The sequence below is a fragment of the Tachypleus tridentatus genome, chromosome 6, assembly GCF_004210375.1.
Source record: "Tachypleus tridentatus isolate NWPU-2018 chromosome 6, ASM421037v1, whole genome shotgun sequence".
Lineage (NCBI taxonomy): Eukaryota > Metazoa > Arthropoda > Merostomata > Xiphosura > Limulidae > Tachypleus > Tachypleus tridentatus.
In genome coordinates this window covers 80279326-80304565 of record NC_134830.1, presented here as the reverse complement: position 1 = coordinate 80304565, position 25240 = coordinate 80279326, and the positions used below count along the sequence as shown (strand labels likewise).

The window sequence follows — 25240 nt, the reverse complement described above, 5'->3', positions numbered from 1 at the left end:
TAACAGATGAGTAGTATTTCTTTGGTTTAGACTTGGAAAGTATGGTATTGAGTATAAATAAGTTTGACATTTTGTACAACTATGAAGAAAAAGTATACCTCTTCAAATTTACCACTTTCAAGTTTCATATGAGTAATGAAATATTAAAATGTGTTATGCACTGAAAGAGTTTATTTTCAAATATAGCTTGAAAACAGGTGTACTTTTATATTTTTTCACCAGCATAGATAGAAGATAACTTTATTTGTATCTTAAACAAAATATTTAAGTGAAATATCTACTCAGTACTTCTTGATTGGCATGTAAAAATATCCATATATTTATCAGTAAAGGATGATGTCACTCTCAATTTTGACATTTCAGAAACGTTTTAGAGACAATTAAAAAACACAAAGGATAACTGTTTCTAATTAAGTTTATATTTTTGCTGTGTACTACTGGTAATCTTAAAATGGAGATTTTAATTTTTTTTTTTTTCACTATATTTCAAGATACCTGTATAAATTGAAATACTTGATGAGATGTTTACTCTGTGGAAGATTTAGCATTTAAAGCACACTACTGATTTCAATTTACTTCAATGCTATAATAAGGCAACTTTGGTAAAGAACTAGAAATTTGATATTTGTAACCAACTACAATTACACGTAGGTGTCCTGGAAAGATGGAGAAAATTGTATTTTCATGAGAAATGTCATTCATGGTTTTAAGCAGTCAATAACATTTTTTGAGAAATTTGATGTGTGTCATTTGCATACCATTTATAATACCGTAATTGTAAACTTTATTTTTATTTTAACTTGAAATTGAATATGCTAATATAAAGTAGACAATCACCCACAATCAGGGCTATGCAGATGTGTCTACTGCTGTGAGTGGCAAGTACAGTGATAAGTTGTAACTTATATTTTTTACAAATTGTAGCATAATGGAGTTATGCTGAAATATACATAGGAAACATTTTTTATTCTCTTTCTTCAGTAGTGAGACCAGTCTTGATGTAGATCACATGGCATTTTGGGAAGTCCTGACAGAGCTTGAAACTGTACAGATTTCTAAAACAAATTTGTCACTGTGAACATCTAATGAAATTAACTCAATGATCTTGTCCTCAGTTGTTCTTAAGATACATTAAGAAGCTAGTAGCTTTATTAATTGAATTGCAAATACCATTTGCTGCTGTTTACACTGTCATTAACATTTTCTGTAATTAACTTTACCACTTGTTTTATACAAATTATCTTAACAGCTTTTCATACAAAAAAACTCTATACCAAACTAAAGAATTCTTTATGTCAGTCTCTTTTCTTTTTGTTAAGCTTAACTCATTCAAACTGTATTACCTTATTAAGAACTTCCTGTGCTTAGTTTATTTCTTTGTTTTTAATAAAAAGTATTTTGTGGAATAATACTGTGATAAATGCATGGTATAATGGTTTTGCATAATGTTGAATTCCAAAGAGGTTTTGTGATATGTTCATAAACAGCAAATAGACACAATACATAGTGTTTTTTTGGTGTTAAATCTGTGTTCTCATTGATTTTTCTTGGGTGCCTTGGTTATAAAATTATAAAAAAAAATCTGACAAAAGTTAATGTATTTCTGCTATAAAACACTGTCTGAGAATTGGAATACTGTATGAGCATTTTCTAAATTGAATGTGGGTAAAATGTTCAGTTACTTGAAAATTTTAATAAAAGTAATTTACTCTTACTGAAATATAGGCCCCAAATGTTATGCTTATTGAATATATAGAATATATATGAATAGAATATAAAATAAGAAGGCAACTTTATGTTTTATTAAAAATTGTGTGTTGGTGCTATATTTATGATACATAAAAATGCTATGAATCTAAATGATATAACTAAATGCTGACTGATGTCAAGTACCTGTAATGTTGGGTAAAATTGTCCTTCAACTGTTGTCTTCAGATGTAAATATATAAATTAAAAGATTGGGTATACCTTTATGAGCCAAACTTTGGGGAAAAAAATATATTCACATTTTTCACTTTAAATGAGAAAGCCCTTAAAAAGTATCAAGTTATTCTATGAATTATAACATTAAATAATATCATTAAGAGGAACATCAAAGTATTAGCCAGTTTCAGTATTTTCTAATCACTCAAGAAAGAGATTTTGCACACTAAAAGCAAGAGTTCATAATCTAAGTTGTAAAAATCCTAAAGTATAGGGGTCAGACATGTGCATACTACACACACATAGACTCCACCATTTATTTTATTTAAGTATATGCTTTCATTAAACTTTTTTCAAGAGATGTTTACTATATTTTGAATTGATCCATGATGTTTATAGCATACTACCATTAGAAAAAACAATTAAGAGCTGTACATTAATCATTTTGATCCTTTTTTCAAAAAATACATGATTTTTTTTTTCTTCAATGAAATAGCTTTCGACACTTGTTTGGTCTGATTTGTATTAAAAGTGTTTATAGATTAAAAACAAAGTAAAGGGTTGAAAATTAGGTTAAAAACATTATATAACAGTTTCATTAGACTGAACAGGTATTAATGAAAGCTAAGAGTATGGCACAGTAAAATTGTCCACTTTACTGATGTGATACGGAAAGTGCTTCCATGTTTCATTTAAAATTTTATAATAGCAGCTTACAGAGCATGAAAAAATGTTTTTCTTTTGAGAGGTTTAGCTACAGCAATATTCATCCTGAAGGAAAGTAGTTTTGAAGTGCTCAAAGAAACCTTGATCTGTGTGATAAAGATTGCTTAGCTGTATGCAGATATTATGGATAAAGTCCTTTTGCTCAAGTATATTAAGCATTTGTTTTTCAATTCCAGTATTTTGATAAAAAAATATACTTCGTCATCATAATACATTTCACATTATAATGCTTTGATGTTAAGCAATTTGTTAATATTAAACTAGTGCTAAATCTGTTATGTCCTATTCAGCTGAAGATGAGTGCAAAGTGAAACTCCCTGGGGTTGAACTACCAGATGCTAATCCCCTCATGTGAAGACTTGTTGTCCTGTGAATGTTTAAAAAAAAGGTTGATTTATTGATGTTACAGGAGGTCTTTTGACTGTGTGTCACCTAATTGATTCCCATCTTTTTTCTATCCCTAGTTATACCTTACAGTATCTTTTTCTTCAGCCATCTCATTCTCTCTGAATGTCAGTAAAGACTCTCCACAATTACATCTGTTACTGTAGTACTGTAGATTAGGTTAATATCCTGTCAGCAGAATTATGTTTTAATTGATCATGGGCTTTTTGTGCAATCATGTCAGCTTCCTCTTGTAGCTTTACCCTGGAATGATTTGCCACATACATTTAGATTGTGGTTTTACCATGCTGTTGTTTTGCCTTCTGTTATCCATCAGAGAACCAACCTCTGAATATTATACAGTATTACCTGTGAGTCAGTTGGAAATACGATGTTGGTGGCATTGTCTATTTCTGGCTTATTGCTTTCAGTAGACCTGGAGAGAGCTTGGGTTATGGCTTCCAGTTCTATCCTTGTGCTGCTTTGGGGAAAATTTTATTAATTACTATTAAAAATTTATTAGTTTAGAAGGTTTATGCTAAAATAACTATAATAAAGAAAATTGTTTAAAAAATTAGAGAAATTATTATTAGGCCTAATAAACACATGTAGCCACTTCAGACATAGTTGTATTAGCACAAATAATAAGTATTTATTTATCATTAAGATGGATCAGATTGTTATTTTCACCAGATTAGTTATGATTTCACATTTTTAAGTTTCTAGACTTGTTATACAATCAATATTGTACTTAGGGGTTACAAATTCAACTCTGAGAGCCAAGGTATTGGCTGTGAAACCTGGTAAGAAATGGATATAGCAGATGTAATGTGATTGGCATAATAGCATACTCTTTTCACTACTCTCACTAAGAAGTTCTTATTAACAATACTCCATGAACAAAATGTATCCTACAGTAAGTTATATTAATTCCATCATTAAGCTATCACACATTTTCAGGATTAGTACCTTTTTGTGATCAGTACACTATAAAACCTTTTAATTCATTTATTATATTATATGGTGCTGGACAGGTTGCTCTTCAACCTTTTTGGTTACAAAACCAGTTTTATGAATGTATAGTAATTTATCGTTCATTGTTGGCAAAGCTCAAATTCAAAACAAATTTATGTTATATACACGTTATTTTATGTTGCAGTCACATAAGCAGGTTACCGCTACCCAAACGACTTACACTATGTGTGAGTAAAAATCATACATGTAATGAACAGAAGTGAAAATTGTATGCCTAAAATTCTGAGAATATATAGTTAATTTTGTAGTGTAAAACCGCGCGTACTTGTTAATCAGTTGTGAAATGTACGGAGTAATTGCTGCAGCGTGTATGAGTGTGAAGAGATTCAAGGTTTTAACTTGTAAGGTTATGACTGACATTCACTTAAGATGAAGGTCATGATGAAGTTCTCTGTTTACCTATGTATAATGTTGGGGAAGCCATGCAGAACGAGAAGCATCATTTTTCCCTTGGGCTGATTTTAACCAATATAAACGTTACTCAAGTGTGTCGCTTCTCATCCAACGGATGTCTGGTGGCGTTTCGCGTTCTATTGTTACAACACCTTATTGATTAATACTGCTTAAGGTGTATGTTTGTTATTTTTTATATTCAGAAGTTATTGAATGTGAATATAAAACTCTCATTCCTTTTAAGTTTATGAAGAGTATTGTATATTTTAGTATTTATCCTTAATTTCCTTCACTATATTTACTACGTTGAGGGACAAATTTGTAATTTCAACGAAAGCCGCACTTTTACAATGTGTGCGTTGCAACGGTAACAACGGAACATACCTTTTTATTGCTCCATAGTACGTATACCTGAGAAATATGGCGTGTACGGGCCAGTATGGAATAAATACTGTTATTTTGACTGATAAACCTAAGTGTATTGACAGCAAAAGCACTGAGCATCAAAAAGCCCGAAAGAAGCTCCTTAATCGGTTATGTACGTACTTAAACAGAATGTTAAAAAGGAAATCTGAAAAAATGTCACAGGAATCTAGTTCGCTGGAATTTTTGGGATTAGCTTGCAACGATTACACGGACTACGACAGGACATACGTTACCGATGGTACTTCGCAGTATATTGTTACAAATAATGTTGATCAATTGAGAAGATTTAGAAGACCGTTTTGTGGGAGAAGATTTTTCTCTTATAAACCCAGTATTTTCACGTGGTACGAAAACTCGACTGATGGCATGGGCAAACAATGTTCTATTAAGCCATTAAGAAGGCCAAAATATATTAAGAACCAATGTAAAAGTAATATTTTAAAAAGTGAATTTCTGGATGACAGTCTCAACAGCACAGTATTTTATCCCGGGTGTATATCAGAGCTGACCTGGTTCCAAGGTACAATCTTTGACAAGAAAATTATCTCGTCATCTCATGGTCAGTTCGATGAAAACCAGTATCCTTGGAATACAGCACTTAGAGAACAGGATGCCAAATTGAAATGTATTCACACGATGATGTATCGCCTTAATACGTACTTAAACAATTGGCTGTTTATTGAAGAAATTGAGCTACTAAGTAAGAACCTTCATCAGTTGGAGTTAAAAATAAATAAGAAAAGTGAAATGAAAAAATTTGATTTTTTGATAAGGCGTTTCCGAATTAAAAAACGCCTAAACCGGATTAGTCAGCAAGTGCTTGATTTTGAATTGTCTTCCTCCACGTTGGAAAGGGTGAGTCTATAATAAAACAGCACATATGCTTCTGGTTTCTGTTTACAAGTGCTTTAATCAACAAGGCACAGTTTTGTAACGCTGTAAAATATACAAAGTAAATAAATGTATATGAACGTGAACAGTTGCTAACACGAAAAAAAAAAAACATTAGGAAAATATTTTATGATTAGTTTGGTATACTTTAAATCTGAACTATATATAAATTTTCATTTTTTCATGCACTTTACTGTTGGTACAAAAGTGGAAATCTTTCAAAAAATAAAAGGGTATATGTATACAATTTTTATTGTTTGGATAAAATATTCGCAAAGTTTAGTTACCAGTTGACATAAAAAGTATCATATTGTTTATATGTTACCATGAGAATCAATATGCAAATAGTTATGCAGTTTGATCATACGTATGACAAAATATCCTCCGATGTTTGAAATAAATTTCTTTAATAATACACGTTTTAGAATGATTTACAAGGTAAAACGTGATTAGTTACTATTTTATTTAAATTTACACGGAATATTATTACAAATTGCCAAGTTTTTAGGAAAGTGCTGACTGATGTTTCATATGCTGTGATTAATCAATTGTCGGGTTCATTAAGACCCAAAATTACGAAACTGAATTAGAAATACTGCAATATTGAGCTTTTAGTGCTATTACCCTCTTTAATGCAGTGCTATTTTACACAAAATCATTATGCGTATTGAACTCCAGCTTCAGATTTTGGGAGCTGTTATCGTTGAAAGATTAATGACAATTGCATCACCAAAGTCACAGAAAAGAAGTTTTTTAAACGTTTTTTGTCGGTCAAGCTTATGAGAAGGAACTGATTCAGTTTGGTTACGAAAAGATAAATTGGTTAATATCAGTTGTAAAATAGATCATTGATAATTTATTAGGTAAGAAGCAAAACTACCGATCTCCAGTGACGGAAAAAGTTTTAAGTTAATTTATGAATGTAAATTATTTCAGGGATTTTGAAAGGGTTAATCGTGTTGATCTCTGGTTTCACTGAGACCCAAAATACTGAACTAATTAACTGTACAGTCCATAGCTAAAAATAATTGTTGAGCATTTCAGTCATGTTAAGAACTGTTGAACAATGACATACGGTAAATATATATTTATTCTTTATGTCACGTTTTGCAATATAAATTATAGTGACTAATTTCTAACAATTTAGTGTAGAATATCATGTTTGTAAAATAACATTTGGTATCAACGTTATTCATGAATGCTCTCTCATCAATTTCAAAAGAGAATGTTGAACTTTATGTACATAGCTTTTCAAACGGTAGACAGGCGAACGCTCGAACAGATGTCACGTTTTGCGATGTAAATATATATGTGTGTGTGATTGATTTTAACATAAAAACTTTGTAAACTTGGTAACGACCAAGATTTAAAAAAAATTCTTAAAATAAATCTTAGTTTTCTAATCGTTGTGGTCATGAAAGAAGAGAATTTTTAACTTCTACACTTAATACCGGTGAAAGAAAGCTTATTGTTCACATTAATAGCTTCATTTAAAACCCTGCCATGTGTGTTTTGCTAGTGTATGAAAGCTGAGTTGTTTAGATTGTAATAATTTGTAGGTTTTTACGTTCACATAACCTATGTTCTCAAACCGTGTTTATGATGAGTGTAACACATCGTGTAATATTTGTTTTACGCAAGTTCATCTTGAGCAAATGCAATTACAAAAGAATCTGACATTTTATAAGGACCTATGAATCAAAACTTATTTTTAAATAATTGGGACAATTATAAAAGCAATTGATTATAACTTTAGGAAAGTTATCACTATGTTTTTGTGCGGTATTTTCATTTTGATGAGACGTTTTTATCGTGAGATGGTAATTGCGTCAAATGGTTTAATCTTTATAAGTGAAGAGATTGGTGGCGGTGATTTAAATATGTAATTCCAAATGCGATACAAATTAAATTCACATCCATTAAAACAATTCAGAATCTTATTGTCAAAACTAAATGATGTGTGCAAAACGAGATATTCGACATCTGTGAGACACTTAAAGAAATCATATTCAGGTACTAGTTGATTTAATTTAAAAATTTCAATACTCGTGTTCACTAATATGCTCCCCTCCCCGAGTCAGCTCTAAACTTACTAATTTATAGTCGCTAATAAATAGCCTGTCTTGTAGCTTCGCACTATAAATACAAAAAAAAACAAAAAACAAAGCGCATTGTATGGCTCAACAGATATTTGTAATAAATAGGCTATGATGAGAACTGAGTACAGTCTGAGTCATGGTTACCATACAGGGCTGTGGACGGAGGCCCATTGATTCACGCCTAAATACCACCAAACAAAAAACTTCGGTCTGACGAGATTAATCCAAAAGTTAGTAATGGGTGGTTTTGACTAGCTGCTTTCACCGTAGTGTATCACTTCAAAATTAGAACAGATAACTCAGGAGTGGCTTTTGTGCAAAACTAAAATAATAATAATAATATATAGGTGCTGGATTTGACGACTTGACTGGTGTGTTTTCTGATATATTACCAATACTTATTTCGTTATTCAGCTGCTTAATATATGCGATTGATCGGATGGGGATGTATGACTGAAATTTTTAGCTTGGTAAATTCATGGATTTTGGCCTTGTTTCTGAACATAATCTTTTTTAATTATTTTGCGTATTGTTTATGTAGAGCATGTAGACTTCTTTTTTCCAATGTGGTGGTTACCCTCCTGTTATAAGAAACCAAACTTTGCTCAATATAACTGAAGCAAGACTTGTAACAAGTTTCTTTGTGAATGGTCCTGGTTCCCCAAGTTGATCGATATTCCTTTGTTTTTCAATGCCACTGATCACAAGGGATCTAATTACTCGTCTGAACTCATCTTCATCATCTAAGTGTATATAAATGTTTTATTCAATAAAGGTTGTTGTTTACCACAGAATTGATCAATCTTCAGTAGCATCATTACTTTCTTAACTCCAAGCAATATCAAAATGTATTTTTGATACATTGTATTCCACCATGACTTTATATCGGTAATGGCCGTTACGTAAGTTACTGATTCATGCATTCAAAATTGTTTTAATGCATGTTATTCAACTCTCTGTGTAAGGTATATGCAAAAATGTTTTTTGTTTTTTTAATTCTATGTCGTCGGGTTTTTTATTGCATCTACATATTATATGGTTATATCTCTTTGGTATTTATTAATTGAGTAATCTTGTTTTATGCACTTTTTACCATGAATAATATGTCAAATTATATGCATTGGATCTTAATCCGATGAAACTACATGGTTACATATTAATATACATTCTTGAAAAAGAAAATCGACATATAAACCATTGATAAGCAGCTTTGAATATACATATGTGGTGTTTTCTAAAATTGCAATTTTATTGACAATGTCATAGGGACAAATGTGTGTATGGCAGCGCGAGGCTAATAAAGTGTACCAAGACAGTAAATCTGAGACATTTGTTGACGCTAAAACGCCCTATTCAGTCAAACGCGAGCGGCGCAGGAGTTGGTCGTAGCCATTGTTGATTAGCCGCCTTTCCTCCATATTCTATCACCTCAACAGTGACTGAGCACTCGTGTTGTCTTTCAGACCCCATCGATGCCTGGAAGATAACTGTAAAAAAGTGGATTTAAAATAAAAAAAGTATCAATTCAGTTTTGACAGCTATATATAAATAGCCCTTTGTGTGTCTGCGCGCGAAATTTTTGAAACAAACGTTTAGTCTTGCGTATGGATTTGGCACATTTAACTGTGGAATTACCGATAATTATAGCGCACTGGTCACCCGAAAACATTATACGTATATACACACAAGTTGCAAGTAACCACACTTATTAGTTTCACTGTGTCGGTATTTGGGTATTGATGTTAAGTACCCAGGAGGGTCAGGTACATTTGACCTCTTCCTCCCTCCCGAACGATTATAGCGTCTGTCTTTAGGGGTTTGTTTTTTTTAAGCTTTGGGCCAGAGTAAAAGTATAACATCACACTCAGGCCCATTTCAGGGCACAGTCCATGCATGGACGAACAAGAAGTTTTTTTTTGTTTTTGTTTTCCTTTTATTATTTCTCTTGTGTTTTTTCTTCATTTTTTTATTTTTTTATATATATATATTTTTTTTGTATTTTTCTCCTTTTTCTTCATAGAGAGAATGCTACTACTACTTGTAGTAACACACACACACACACACACACACACACAAAAAGAAAGTAATAATAATAATTATTATTCAATACTTGAATAATATAATAATTAATAATTCAATAAGAGAGAAAAAAGAAAAAAGTAATAATGATAAAAAAAGAAAAATAATAATTATAATAATAGTAAAGAAACAAGGACTAAGTGTCTAGTGCATAGTGGCCAGCTTGTGTTACATTTCTTAAATATATGTTAAAAGGGGAGAGGTATTTAGGACTATTTACATCATGTACGTGATATCTGTCGAGATCACACATTAAGTCATTTTTATGCCAATTCTTATTGAAATATTTTAGAGAATTATGCAAGAGTCTTTCAGATATTGTGTCTATGTTTGCACACTTGTGCATGAATGTGGTTGAGGTGCTACGTGGTACTTTATATGCTGAAGTTAGTACTGAATTTTGTATACGTTGAAGTTTCTGTACATGTGTGGGTGCTATGTTAATCCAGGCAGGTGATGCCCACTTATTACTGATGAGTTCCCTGTGTAATTTGAATAGAAAATGTGTTATTTCTTTTTGTTTTATGGCAATTTCTCTTTCTTGAGTGTGTAATGGAAACTTAAAATTATTTAATATGATGCAACATGTGAACGTTATAAAAAAACAAGTCAGTAATTTTGAGTGTTATATGAATGTTATACCCTATTGATTTTATACGTACTTTTTCCTATGAGTAAGTTAATAAAGCAATAAAAACAATAACTTTTGTAACAAAATAATCATACATTGTAAAGCGATTAAAATAATATTTACTATGTTTTATATCAAGATTTAGTTTATTATTCAAATTTCAACTAGATTTTAGTAAACTTGACTGCGCACATTAAAATCGTTTTAAATGAACAAGCATCTAGTATGAACATCGTGCATCAGTGCACAGCTTACGTTAGTATGTAGATGTATAAAGCATTATTAACTTCAACTGCGATTTTCATAGGCATTTTATTAGTGTTAAAAAGCTGAACACTGATTAAAACTGAATTAATGTATAAATGATATTTTAAAGATTGGTCAATCAGTCATCTGTTTTGTTCGTTGAGCATTTTTGTCTTGTTATATAACACTAATAAAGTAAGTACATTTCCAAAATTGTCACAACTTGCACGGATTTTAATTGGTTATGGGTGTTATTAAACACGATGCTAAAGAGTTTATTACCATACTTGGTATACGCCCGTTTTTCGCAGTAATAGAGTGGGTTGTGCTGTACGTGTATATGTAAGTATGGGTAGTAGTAGGCAATTGTAATTGGTATTTATTCACGGTATATATATGTTTATATGTGTATATAATATAGGCCTTGTTTGTCGCTACAAAAGCTGTTGCGATACTATGTTCGAGAAGCCTTGCATCTTTTACTGTTGTGTTATTTTATCTGAAAGCATGCCCACGGATAATGTATATACATACATACAATAGCAAACAAAAGTGTTTTGGGCAGTCACAAATTTCTGTCGTGTTTAATTGTTCATTTGAAAAATATATATTGTAGACTGAGATTAATAATAAAACAACTTATTACATAAAATAACAAAAATTATAAAAACTATCATCATACAATGACAATGGTATTTGGACCCCCTTTTTGCATCTATTGGCTACTGCTTCTAATGTTTATATTGCAACCAGTCCCTGTCATTTTTCTAGAGAACTTTTTTTTTTGTCTATTCTTCAACATATTCTGTGTTCTGAAGTCAACTTTAGTTTCCTTTTTGATACAATAGCCTTCAACTTTATCCACAGTATTGTAATAGAGTTTAATCCTGGGGACTGAAATGCCCAATCCATTACTGTAATTTTTTATTTTTTTTGATAAATTATTTTTAAACTTCACAAAATGCTGGGATCATTATACTGCTGGAATACCAACTTCCATCCAATAAAACTTTTAGTACTGGGTAACAAGTAAGTGTTTAAAATTTCCTAATGTTTTGCAGCATTCATTAAGAAAGAAAAACCCATACCATCATATAACATCTAACATTTTAAAAACTGAGCAGAATGAAGTTTTCTTTAAATTCTTCTCATCTCCTCCACAGACAATATTGCTTTATTGGTGAAAAGTTATATTTTGTATTCTTCTAAGCATAAAATTTTATTGAATAAATCATCAGGCTTCTTCAAGTATTGAATGAAAAATTTTTGTCACTTTTTTTGTACATTTGCATCTTGGTTTTCACCCATGGACATTCATTTTATTGGGGTATTGTTGAATTGTTTGCTTGTGAAATTCCTGACTATTTCTGGTCCATTCTTAGGTCAAAAACCATTTGCAGTGAACTAATGATTTTGCATATCTACTTAAATAATCCTTCTTCCAAATTTTGTAAAAACCTTGCTTCATAGAGCTATTTGCAGTTCCAGTTTTTCTGTATTTGCCAATAATAGTGCTCTTTAGTAAACCAAGTCTTTCTGCTTTTTTTTTTTTTTTTTTTTGTACTACAATCTTGAGATTGTTGTTGCTTCTAGTTTTAACTATTTTCATTACTTTTTAAATTGCAAATTTCCAATTTATTTTTCAGCACTATATGATTACTTAGTTATTTACTCTACATTTATTGTCAAGTGTTGGTTTTCAGTCATGACAACTGTCAATAATTACCAATAAATGATTTTCACATGAAATTTATTAATTGCTCGTACTTTTGCCATAGTATGAAATTAGTTGTGCATGTTATTTTTCATTTTGTGCTTCTATGTGTTTTGTAAAGCTGAATTTCTACTTTTATTTATATGTTTCAATAGAACAAATAGAAATGATGGAAGTTGCTTTCTTTGTGTTTTTTGCTCTTTTTTTTATCTGCTATAATAATTTTCTTTGTGTCTGCATATTTTTGTTATTTATTTTAATGAAAAGCTGGAATAGAAACTGGGAGAGTAAAAATACTGTAATTTTTATCTGCCACAAAAACTTTCATAGTGTGAAAGCAGTTTTTGTTGACTGATTCCACAATGAAATTACATCTAGTCAGTATGTCCACTAAAAACATCTATGCATATTATCAAATGTTACCAACATAAAACTCAGATGAGAAAGATTCTTATAAGCCTTACAGCTGGTCATCTGTAAGTTATGGACTTTTAGTACTGAAATCTAATGCTAGATTTTTGTGTAGTTGATGGAGCACAAAATAATCCATTGTGTTAGTTTGCTATAAACAAAAATGACTCTAGTTTGCAATGACTCTTAATTTAGTATATCTGTAACTGGTAGAACAAATAATATAATGATTATTGCTTAATTATTATCATAAGAGGCTGGTCCAAATTATGCACTTAGTGATAGGAAAGAAAAAAACTTAATGCAAAACTGTTTATTCGTAAAACAATAGTCCCTCAGTAGCCTTGTGCAAAATTTGACAAAACTAAATCTGTGGTCTCAAGTAAACAAATAAGCACTAACCTGTCACCAATACTTTCAGTGGCCATTTTGTTGAGTAGGGTACAAAATGGTGTTAAAACATCTATGCCAACAATGCGAGAATTGCATTGAGAAAGACTGTAATTGTCACTAGTTTACTTTGTGTCGACATTTGAATAATTCCCCAAAGAACATCGTACTATAGGGTTTGAAAATATCTTGAAAGAAAAAACTGTTATAACAATTGTAATCAAGTTCTTTTCACTACCTATCCAGGCTGTTTCCAAACTTATCTCCAAAAAATTGGTTTCTTGTCATAAAATTTAAAAGTTTTCTATAGAATATTAACAGAGTGAGATAAGTAAAATGTATGCATAATAACCTTTTATATTACATTGTACATTTTAGAGTGGTTTACGCTGTATAATAGAATTTCACTGGTATTCTTCCATGTGAAAATCATCGCAGCTGTTTTTTTGACATGAGTTTATTCGTTGCTGAAAACGTCTTATCATGTATAAGAAGTATAATTCATTTATTGTTTTTAAAGTCTTGTGAATAATGAAAATAAATGTACGTATCAAAGTACACCAAGGTTTGCCATACACGTCTGACTAATGTCTTGGTAATTTAAATATTAAAAGTTATTTGAGTGAGGAGGTTTCGTTCTGTTAGCTATATCAAAATATTGTAGATGATGTCAAGCGACAGTAGTATGACGTAATCTATTCATAACGTCAGGTTTGGAACAGGTCCAGATATGAATACAGAACAGTCTGACGTCAGATATCCGGTAGCGTTAAGTTTAATTACCGATTAGTTGCAAAACTAAATTTTTATGGTGTTGGTATAACTAGCTATGTTCAAATATATATATTAATTACTTTCATAATGATGATAGTAATAGCCAAACTAGGATTGTAATTCCGTATTTGTAATTGCCTTTTTATTTATTTGAATGATGTTTCATATAAAATATCTTTTAGTAATTCTCTTGTTAAATTTCCATCACAATTTGTGATGCAAATAACAGGTTAAAGTAAGTCTTTATGGTTTAATAACTTGAATCAGAAAGACTTTATTCGGAATACAAATACCTGTCACCGTTATCAGCATATTATAGCTTCTAAACTTCTAAATGGCACACCCGCGTGCATAGCGCCGGCCTTGGGGAGGGTCATATGTCTACGAATCTATCATAGATAATGTGTAGGACGGAACGCCAGTCTTGAGAAAACATGGTAATGAATGTTGATTAAACGTGTATCTGTGCTTAGGGTTGTATTAACGTGTTAAGTAATCACCTCATTGATTGTTTGCTTCATAATTTTTAGAATCATTTTCACTATGGTGCATCTTATGGAATCTGTGTTCGTTATCAGAGAACTGGACAGAAAGGAACTGACGCTGGTAAAACGTTCTTAGCTTATTCTTGTAATTGTAAAGCGAACAGGTGGTCGGGACTATGTCACTAGGTCTGTTATGGCCCTCAGAAATATTTGTACCTACCAACAGTACTTCCTACTCATTAATCTTGATTTGTATGTACACATGGGATTTTTACAGTGTTCTAAGTATTGAGATCTGTATATTATTTTTCTCAGATTGGATTTAGCCTCTTGAGTACAGCAATGTTTCTAGTTTGAGATACTAACCAAACTATTTATGAAGCTTGAACATTAGCAATTGCTATTGCTTATGCTCATGTTATTAGATGGAATAACTTAGAGCTGGTTTAGTAAGAATCGGTTTTAAACATTTTTTACAGCCATAGTCTAAAGAAAAGTGAAATTAGATCATATTTTTCCAATTCATTGTTAACTATATATTTATAATGTAGGTTACAAACAACTTCATTAATGTGTTGGCCTGTTTTTTGAGAATTGTTTCATGCTGTAGTTAAAAGTACTGAACAAATATATATATATTGCATAGTCAAAATATGCATAGACATTGCATAGTCAAAAAAAGGTGCATATGAGTAGGATATTCCCTATTCTTAGTGTATACCGTGTGTAAACGTAAAGACTATGTATATTCACTTACTTGATCAATTAGCTATGAAAATGTATCACAAATTTTGTTAATTCTGGTACAGTTAGCAAGGTACTTCCATTTTTAATATCATTTGTGAACATATTAGACCTGCAAGTTACAGTAGTGTACAATTGAAATATAGAAGTATTTAGAAATAGATAAACTAATTTGTCATTGTTATATGGACTTCAAATTATTATCACTAAAGAATTTAAAAGTCAATGAAAATAACATTATAAAATACAAATGGCCTAGTTTTAGTCAAAATGCTGCATGTACCCAACCAGTGAAATTGGTTTCTTTGGGAGCACTTCCATTTTCACACACATGCATGAAGCTCTTCTGCAGGATAGTGTATTGCATCTTTTGTTCATACTTCCTGTTTCAGCACCGCAAGTTCCTGGAACACAAGGGTAGTTTGGCATTAACAGCAGGGATCATCTTTCAGGATGGAACACAGATTTTGATGTTAGCAACAATCTTATGTGGTCTCATCTTAGATGGTTCGTGTCTGTATGGAAGACATTCACCCCAGATCAGTGGGTCAATTCGACTTTTCAGGAGGAGGTTGGACCTTCATTCTCCATCTCTTTCTCTGTATCTCATACTGTTTGGTTTTTCCACTCCCCAAATACCTTCTTCATCCAGCTATTGAGAACAAGCCATCCAGAATCTTCTGCACAGAGGCCATAAAGTTTGTTACCTCTTTTATTTTTGGCTATTTGTAATAATAAAGAGGACAAGCAATTAGTGATCAGTCATCAACCTTTCTCTCATCTTAATCTCTTCCTCCAGCCTCCTTGTGGAATTGGTTCTTTTCTTTGAGTGGCTCTTTTTCACCCTGACTGTGGATGACAAAATTTGACATTGTAAATGCCTAGTTACTGAGTCTTCAAAGCATTATCTCAATTTCCTGTACTACAAACAACCAAGTTTTTCACTCTTGTGCTATTCAAGCTCGTCTTTCTTCTGCTCTGTACATTGTTGTTGTTTTTTTCAGGTAGAATTTTTTCACATCATCATCATTTCCTCAGCATTCATATTCACCTTTACAAGGATGACTGGCCTTTTTTTTTTTTTAAATTTCTTCCTGCCATGTGACAGCACCACACACTCGAACTCTTGTATCAGAACATGTAAAAGCTGGGTGTGTTATCAAAAAATAGTAGTCTAAACTTATTCGTACACAGTATCTCCTACATTTAGGGATATTTTCAATTTCACTCAGCCAGGGCCAACCTTCTCCTCTACTCCTTCAGGTCATGGAACAGGCAGTTCTTCTACACCAGCATGCACAGTTCTGTTTGTTTTGGAGATGTTAGCATCCTTGAAGTCACTCAGTCCTTTAGGTTGAGCCCACACAAGGACCATTCAGTCATTATGTGGAACAGATGCACTGAATTGTTCAGTGAGACTGTTGGATTTCAATGTGATGGGTCTTAGTTGGTGGTTGAACAGGGCAACCCAACTGTAGGTATTTCTGTACTTCCTCCATGGCCAAAGATACATCTACTCATAGATACTTCTCCTCATGGCTTGGGTGCTTGTATAGTCTATATTGAATTGAAGGAACTTTGGACTATAGAGAAAGCTTGTCTTCATGTCACTCTCTCAGAACTTTTGGCAGTTCTATAAGCTAGGACTCAGGGTCTCAGATTGTTGTGAGAGATGGTGATAATGCTTCATTCTGATGATTCCATAATAGTCTCATCCTTTTGAAAGAAAGGGGACACTCACTCCAGACCTCTTTGTTTTCAAACAGTGGATTTTCTCCTTTGGACACACAAGCACCAGATTGTTCTATATGCTAGTTATGTTTCAGGGGTAATGAATCTAGTGGTTGACAAGTTATCACAACAGAGCTCCTCTTATAGAATGGACGATTCTTCCTGAAGTTTTTGTTGGATCTGCTCTTGTCTTTGGACACCACAGATCAAGCCTTTACTGCACATTGGAATGCTCAGCTCCCATCCTTTTGGTCATTCTCTTACTTTGAGAAAGTAGACTTTGACTCCTTGTATTTCTGCACATAGAGCATCACATGAATGAACCATTATTTGAACTTTGTTTGCTCCACATCCCTTTTGTAATTTCAGGGACAGGGGTTGTTACCTTGCCTTTCAGGTTGAGGAGTTAGGACTCTGGTTCATCATCCTAGGCTCTATTATCTCTATTTCATCAGGTTGAGTGAGGAGTAATGGTTCTGTAATTCCATGTTTGGTTTATTGATTTCTGAGTTGTTTGAGGTTGGGGGAAAGACTTGTCCAGTTGGATGTTACTTGCCCTCCTTTCACAATTCCTATGGCTCTCATACAGCATTATATAACTTTCAGGTTGAGTGCTTGGGCTCATAATTCCAAGATTAGTTTGTTTCATTTTGTGCCTCTTCAAGCTGAAGTGACAGTTTGTCCTCTTAGGTGTTATTTGCTTTCTCTTGTTAATTTCAGTGGCTGGACATGCAACTTACTGTAACTTTCTGTTTGGGCTCACTAACTTTCATATTTCTGTTATACAGTTATGCCATATTGCATTCCTCATGCCTTAACAACTACAACTTGGATCTAGCTTTGAGTCCACATCCCTATAATTCCAACAGTGAGACTTGGATTCTAATATGTGTGATTGAGGTTTGGACATGTAGTAATTAGCAGTGTTTACTTTGTAGCTAGTTGGCCTTTACAACCTACATTTAGATTTCACTTTTATCTGGATGAAGAACATACTAGTTGGAGAAGTATTGCAGAACTACACTAGTTGCTTTATTATATATTAATTTGGCACACCTTCAGATGCCTTCTGTGTGGATTTTGCCCTCACTGGCCTTGCATCTGTTCACTGTGGGGTTCTAGCTAAAGTGTAAGTAAAGTTAAGGGTGTTTTGGAAGTTTACATTTTCATATACCAAAAATATATTTTTGAAATACCACTTCTCACACTATTCTTCCTTTCCCACAATAGCCAGTGTTCAGATCTTGATAATCTTGTCAGTATCCAAAAAGTAAGAAAGAAAGAATAACAAGGGGCTTGTATAAAGATTGGTATAGATGATGTATTGATGTAGGTGGAGAGAATTAAAAGAATAAAATAACCAGGGTCATTGTAGTGGGGTATAAAGACTGGGGTAAGAGAGACGGAGTTTGTACCATTGCTTAAACAGGTAAAAAAGAAAATCTTTCATCGGGATAAAGCCAAAATGTGAGAGGAGGTAAGTGTTATCAGATATACATTTTTGGTTATTGAAAATGTAAACTTTTAAATATCTTTTTGAGTCCAGATTTCTGAAAGTTTTAGTTTTTGTTCATATAAGTAACTGGAATCCACCAAACCAACCAGATTTTACCTGAATCAAGAATATGTGTATTATAGTACTTCTGTAATTGCATGTAGATATGTTATGAGATTGCATTTTGAAATTTATATTCCTAGGAGTGTTTCTTTCATAGGTTGATAGCTATGTACACATGTAAGTGCTACCTACTGTACTTTGTTAATTAGGGGATTTAGGAAGGATCTATACAAACATCTCAAAAGAACAACTTATAAACTGGTACCTCAGACCCCATTTTATAACTTTTTTAAATTAAAGTTAGTAACAAAATTAATTGCTCCCTTAAGTACATAAGGATTTAGGTAAACAGTAGAGCATCATTTCTATTGTAGAATTTAAAATAGTAAATAGAAATTTAGTAAAGTTTTTTTTTTCATTTACAGTAGTTCTGAATGTTTTACTGGTGTTTGGTTATCCATGACTAGTTAAAAGTATAAGGTTGCCTGTATTTTATAGAAATTATATCGTGTAGTTTGTTCTTTATAACACAAAGCTATACATGTATACTACCCAAACATAAACACTGTGTACAACAGCTTCCCACATTGATTTTAAATGCATCTGACAGTGTTTGTAGTTTAGTTTTTGTGAAGATCTGCAGTATTATTTAAAATACATATGTGTTCTTATAGAACTTAATGAAACAGAAGTATGTGTAGAATAATTTATAGCCAGTAATAAATATTGAGTGTAAGAGACTACTTCATAATAAAAGTGTGCAAATATTGTGAATTGTCTATGAGCATATAACTTTAAATGTTTCATTATTACTAATGAATATTAAAAACATCTTTAAGGTGTACTTACGTGCATGTAATGTGCACAAGTTATTAGGTAAATTGAAGCATTAATTTGAGTGTTATAAATAGTGAATTAAAATACAAGTTCCACTACACTTGTATTTTTGTAATTCAGTAGAGCTTCTTGTCTGCAAAGAATTTTGTAGTTCTACAATTTAAACAGGAATAAAACTTTTTAGAAGCTATGAATGTTTTCACCTAAGTATAAGCATCAGATTTGCTCTTGTGTATATATACATACATGTAACATGGGACATTTAATTTTATTGTAACATTTGCTAACTGATAAACATTAAATGAATAAAGATTAAAGATAAGTTATAAAACATTTATTTTGAAAACTATTTAAGCAGACATAATTCTTTAACTTACTTAGATTTGTTCAAAATGTTGATATACAGTTGTAATGGAACTATAGCTGGGAAGGTTGTGTTCTTAGTAGATAGGATCTCATTTCATTCTCTGCAGTTTTTAATTTTTGATTATCTCTTAGTGCTGGTACTATAGATAACCCCAGTGTAGAACGATTACTATTGGATCTGTACTGTGTTCACAGCTTGTTTTTTTTTATATATATAAATTTGCCTTGTTAATGTTAATACTTTTCATTTTATAATTTAGTATGCTGAAAAATGTTTCAATAATATGCTGATTCATGACTTATTTCATTTAGTATATGAACTTTAATTTTAAAACATGCAGTAAATCTGAATTTCAAGATTGATAAAGTGGTCTTATAAAGTCTCAAATCCAGAATTTTTATAAAAGGGTATTAGTCAAATGATTATTTAAAAGTATTTATTTTTAGAATTTGAGCTCAAAGAGTTTAGCTTTTTGTGTAATACATCAGTAAACCTTCTAGCAATGTGTTATTGTTATATTAACAGGCAAAGCAGAGAGCATCGGTGTTATGGCTGGTGTCTAAGGCTTACAACAACAAGGTTCCTCCAGACCTCAAGGAACCTTATTACAAAGATCATGAGGTGAGGAAGTGAAAAAAGATAAATACTAACTTAGATGTATTTGAAAGTAAAAAAATAACTCAATAAATTTTCATTTAATTGATGAGTAATGATGATTTTGTTGATATATAGGTCTTTCATCATTTGCTCTTCTCACAATTTTGAAATCCCTTAAAATTGTTTCAAAGTCACTTTTGAGAACAATAAAGAATGTAGAACTGATTTACTATTTCTAAAGTCTTTATATACATTGATATGTAGATGAAAACTTTGACTAGATCAAGTTCCATATTGAATTGTAGATACAGGAAGATTTGTGCACAACATTTGCATTCTGGAAATATATTTGACAATTAACTTAATATCATTTCTCTTACGTTATGATACCTATTGTTTGTTAAAATATGAACTGAAATAATATGTTTATTTATTGTTTGTCTATGTATACTGGTTGCAAGCTTTGGAAAGATATTGTTATATATATATATATATATATAACAACAGAAAAGCTATGCATTTTGAGAACTATATCATTTCTGTTAAAGAATGAAGGGACTGAAAACTGCTGGAAGGTTTTAAACATATTTGTAAGAAAATAATAATAGTACATATAATTTATTCATTTTGTTTTAAAAGTAAAGGGATATATACTATAAAATATCAAGTCAGACAGTTTTAGTCTTGTGATGTCTATGGATTGATCCAGTATATCATAAGTTGATTATTTGGCATTCAACAAATATTTAGATAAGAATCTGATCTTTGCTGTATAAATAATTAGTGTTTCAATACTTAAAAGTCCTTACTTGTTTTTTTACTTTTTGTTCATTACAATTTTAATTTTACATATTTATAATGTTTAAACTTGTTATGATATTGTAATCACATTGTATATTGATGGCAAAGAAAGAGATATGTGCACATCTAATTGTTTGCTAAGTTATATCAAATTCCATTTAGGCTGAAAATTTTGATATTTTGCAAAATTGAAGATACAATTATGTATGTATGGCAAATTTAAAGAAAACACTGGGTCAGTTTGGAAATGTGAGAACAGTAATGCTGTCAATGTTTAGGTAGTTCGAAGACAAACTAGCACTAACAAAAGTAAACAAGACAATAGTAATTGAATGTAATTTCTTTTATTACAAGCAGTAATCATGAACTCACCAAGAAATGATAAAATCTACATTTATGTTTCAGAATGACACCTGAAAAGAAAAAATACTAATAATTTTTAACAACCTGTAGTATTTCAGTAAAATAGAGCATACAATTAACCTTTTTTATATAATAATTATTGAAAGAGTAATAATTAATTTATAAATAACCAGTGATATTTTCTGCTTACTTAGGTTAATGCTATGTTATTATATCTAGCTGAATGAGATAATGTAAAAATCAGTAATTTATTTTATTCGAGAGTCGACACTTAAGTTGATAATAATTAATTTTATTACCTCAAACAGATCTATATTTTTACATTTAATCAAGAAATCCCCACCAGTATGTTTAATACATAATTATATTATTGTAATTTTATTATAATTAAAAGTAAAGCATTAAAGTTCATCAGTGTAAAATTGGAAAATTGTGTATCCTTTATCTCCTTTTTATCTATTGAAATATTATATTTTAGTCCTGCATTCTGGTAGGAAATCATTTTTAGTTTGTATGTATTAACATTTATTCCTTAATTAATTTATTCATTGGATTAATTGATACAATAATAATCTATATATTAATAAATATCTCACAGAAAAATATGTAATGGAATATATGTTGAAATTTTGTATATTATGATGTTACTCTGTTATTGGAACAACTGGCTTTAATGTGACAGGATACTCCTTCTCAGAAAATAATTCCACTTTTTTCACACTAAAGTAGAATTTCTATCATTGAAAACATCAAATGACTATAGTAAATATTTTTTATGCATGTGTAATTTCTTGCTTAAATTTATAAAAGAAATAAACAAGTTTTCATATTTCACTTCTATGCTTCAATTTTCTAACAACTAAAATTTATTAACTTTTTTGAAAGTGTGCCCATATTTAATGAAGCAATGGAATTCCCATATATAGTGTTCTAAAAGTTACATCCTCAAATACAAAGCTAGTATGCTTGTGGAGTCTGCCTGCAATTAAGGTATATCTGACATTGTATGAATATCTTATATGCCTTTCTTTATACACATGGTACCTGGCATTTTTGTGGAAAAAGATAGCCATTACATGCACTAAATAACAGTCTCACTTCTGTGCATCAACTCTTAACTTAGCAATAATACAAGGAAACATGCATTAACAAATGGCATGATTTTAAATGTGAACAAGTAATGATGTACAGAATTATTCTTTATTGTGAAATCTAGAGATATGTATACTTCATTTAGGTGATTACAGGTACATGGTGGGAGAAATACAAGCTGTTGATTTAAAATCATTAAATGTGTGAAACTTAAGCTTTATTTTAATTATTTATAGCTATTCTAAATATATAGTTATAGAACAATTACATGTAGACTATTATAACTCATGTATGATGCTAACATAGAACATAGTATATGCTGGTCTTTGACATTTTACTTTTCACATAAAAAAATACTTTGCTGCACTAAAGAATTCGGCATGATTTGTGTGTATATACAAATATATATGAATGACACTTATAAACAATATTGAAAGTGACCCCCATTGGCATCAATACAGGCCTGGATTCTTCTTATTCTGTTTCTAAACACCGCTATCAGTTGCTGGCTTGAAATAGACTGAATAAAATATGATTACAAAACTGCACAGGGACTTTCCGAACACACTGTAGTACATAAATTTGTATTTTTGGAGCTACTGTTAAGACTTGATTGAACAACTATAATATGAAATAATTTTTGCTATGTAATTAAAAATGGATACTGCATATATATCACATTGCTGTATGTGCAATCTCATAATTAAACTTTACTGTCATAATGACTATTTAGGAGAAAGAGTGGAAACATGTTAATGTGTTTACATTAGTAATGAAAAAGAATAATTAGTGAGGAAAATATTACTTTGTTTTAATGTGGCTTTTCTGTTATTGATGAAGCATGTTATGTTAAAGGCAAATTAACTATTTTTGCATTTAACTTGGAAAATATCTAGCCTTAATCTAAATGTTCTAGTCTTTTGTAATACATTTATCAAAGTTTGGTGACAAATCATGGGTTACTCAAATCCTTTACCTTAAAGTTTCCTCTTATGTAATCTTATATCAATAAAAAAGTTAAAATTAGAAACAAGCATGTAAAATGTAAAACATTTTTAACTGTATTACAAATAACCTTAGTAAGTTATAGAGGTTTTGCGTGAACCTATTAGTGTCACGTGACCACAACGAGGTTTGTAAACATACCGCCATATTGGGTGGCAAGTGTACCGTATGACTGAACGAATTAACAACTGCTGTATTCAGTACTATTCAGGTTGTCACTATTTCGTTATTAGCTTTTGTGTAAATTTTAAATTGTTCATTGTTCATGTTACGTGAAAGGGTGCCAGCTAACCCAACTGTTCATTTTCTGCCTTATACAAATAATCAATATTTTTTAGAATTTCACATCTTTAGCATGGATGTTATATACCAGTACAGTATATTTTATCTCAATGTGCTGTCACTACACATTATAATTTATATTCACCCTTTTTAGCCAAGGATATGAAATATTATTAATGGATGAAAATAATTAGACAGAGTGCAATATGTAGATATACATGCTGTTTATTATGCTTCACAACATACATGTTTGCAGGCAAAATAAAATTTAAGATATGAATTTCTAGCATACATTATGTATTATTTAAGATTTCCAGAAGTACAGTTTTTTTTAACAAAGTAGTTTTAAACAATGCAAAAGTGTAACTCTTAAACAAGCACCCATGAATGAATACTGAAATGTAAACAAAATGAAGGTGTGTCTTATGTACAATAAATATATATAGGACAATGTCAATCAAATGGCACAACAGATGGAGAGATGTTTATTAGAGCACATGCCACTCTTACTATTTTGTCTAATGTTGTTAAATTACAACTTTGATTAGTTTGTAACAGCGTAATTGGAATAGTACTTTCAAGCATAGAATACTTTTGGTGTACCATGCCGATCACCCTCTCAACATGTATTCTCGCAGAAGCAAGGACACGTGAAGTTTCAACATCCAGTGCACTAAGCTGTTGTTGTCATTTTGTAAAAGCTGGTATTTTAAGTTCTGCATTACAGAAGGCAACAGATTCAGATATAGTGAACCCACGGTCTGCCAGTATAACATTACCAGGAATTATATTGGCTAAAAACCCACAGTTTTCAGTAAAATGGACATCACTTGTTCGTCCTCCCCATCCCTTTGAGATAAAAATTATAACTCCTTGCAGAGCAATACCTATGAGGTATTTGACAGTATTATGGGACTTGTAACTTGAATAGGTGTCTGCTCGTGCCTGGAGGTCTGACGATCGCTGTATGAATATTTCGAAACAATCAATGATGCAGGCACACTTTGAAAACTTCTCACGTAAAGACACGGGCAATCATTCTTAGTTCCTCTCTCTCAGGCCAGAAAACAAATGTTGGTACCAGTCGAATATTCATGACATTTATGACCTCCTGAAATATGCGTGATACTGTTGAGGTGTGCAATCCAAATATGTATCATAAGAGCTAAAGTGGCACATCCAATCGCAGTCTCATGAGTGTCAATACAAATTGTTGAAATTTAGAGACTGACTGTGTATCTCGGAAATATATGTAA

The 25240-nt window shown here is 31.3% G+C and overlaps 1 protein-coding gene across 7 annotated transcripts in view; it reads left to right on the top strand.

Moving 5' to 3' along the window:
- The window catches only part of LOC143252897 (patronin-like), a 104694-nt gene that overhangs the window by 19507 nt on the left and 59947 nt on the right, over positions 1-25240 (top strand). For 3 of the 7 annotated variants that reach the window (XM_076505716.1, XM_076505717.1, XM_076505718.1), the window contains one exon: positions 20370-20465. In XM_076505716.1, coding sequence (XP_076361831.1) covers positions 20370-20465 — 96 coding nt within the window. Of the gene's footprint in view, positions 1-4552; positions 5743-14540; positions 14729-20369; positions 20466-25240 lie in introns of those variants that run through there. The other 4 variants (XM_076505715.1, XM_076505714.1, XM_076505720.1 and 1 more) reach the window with 3 other exon arrangements.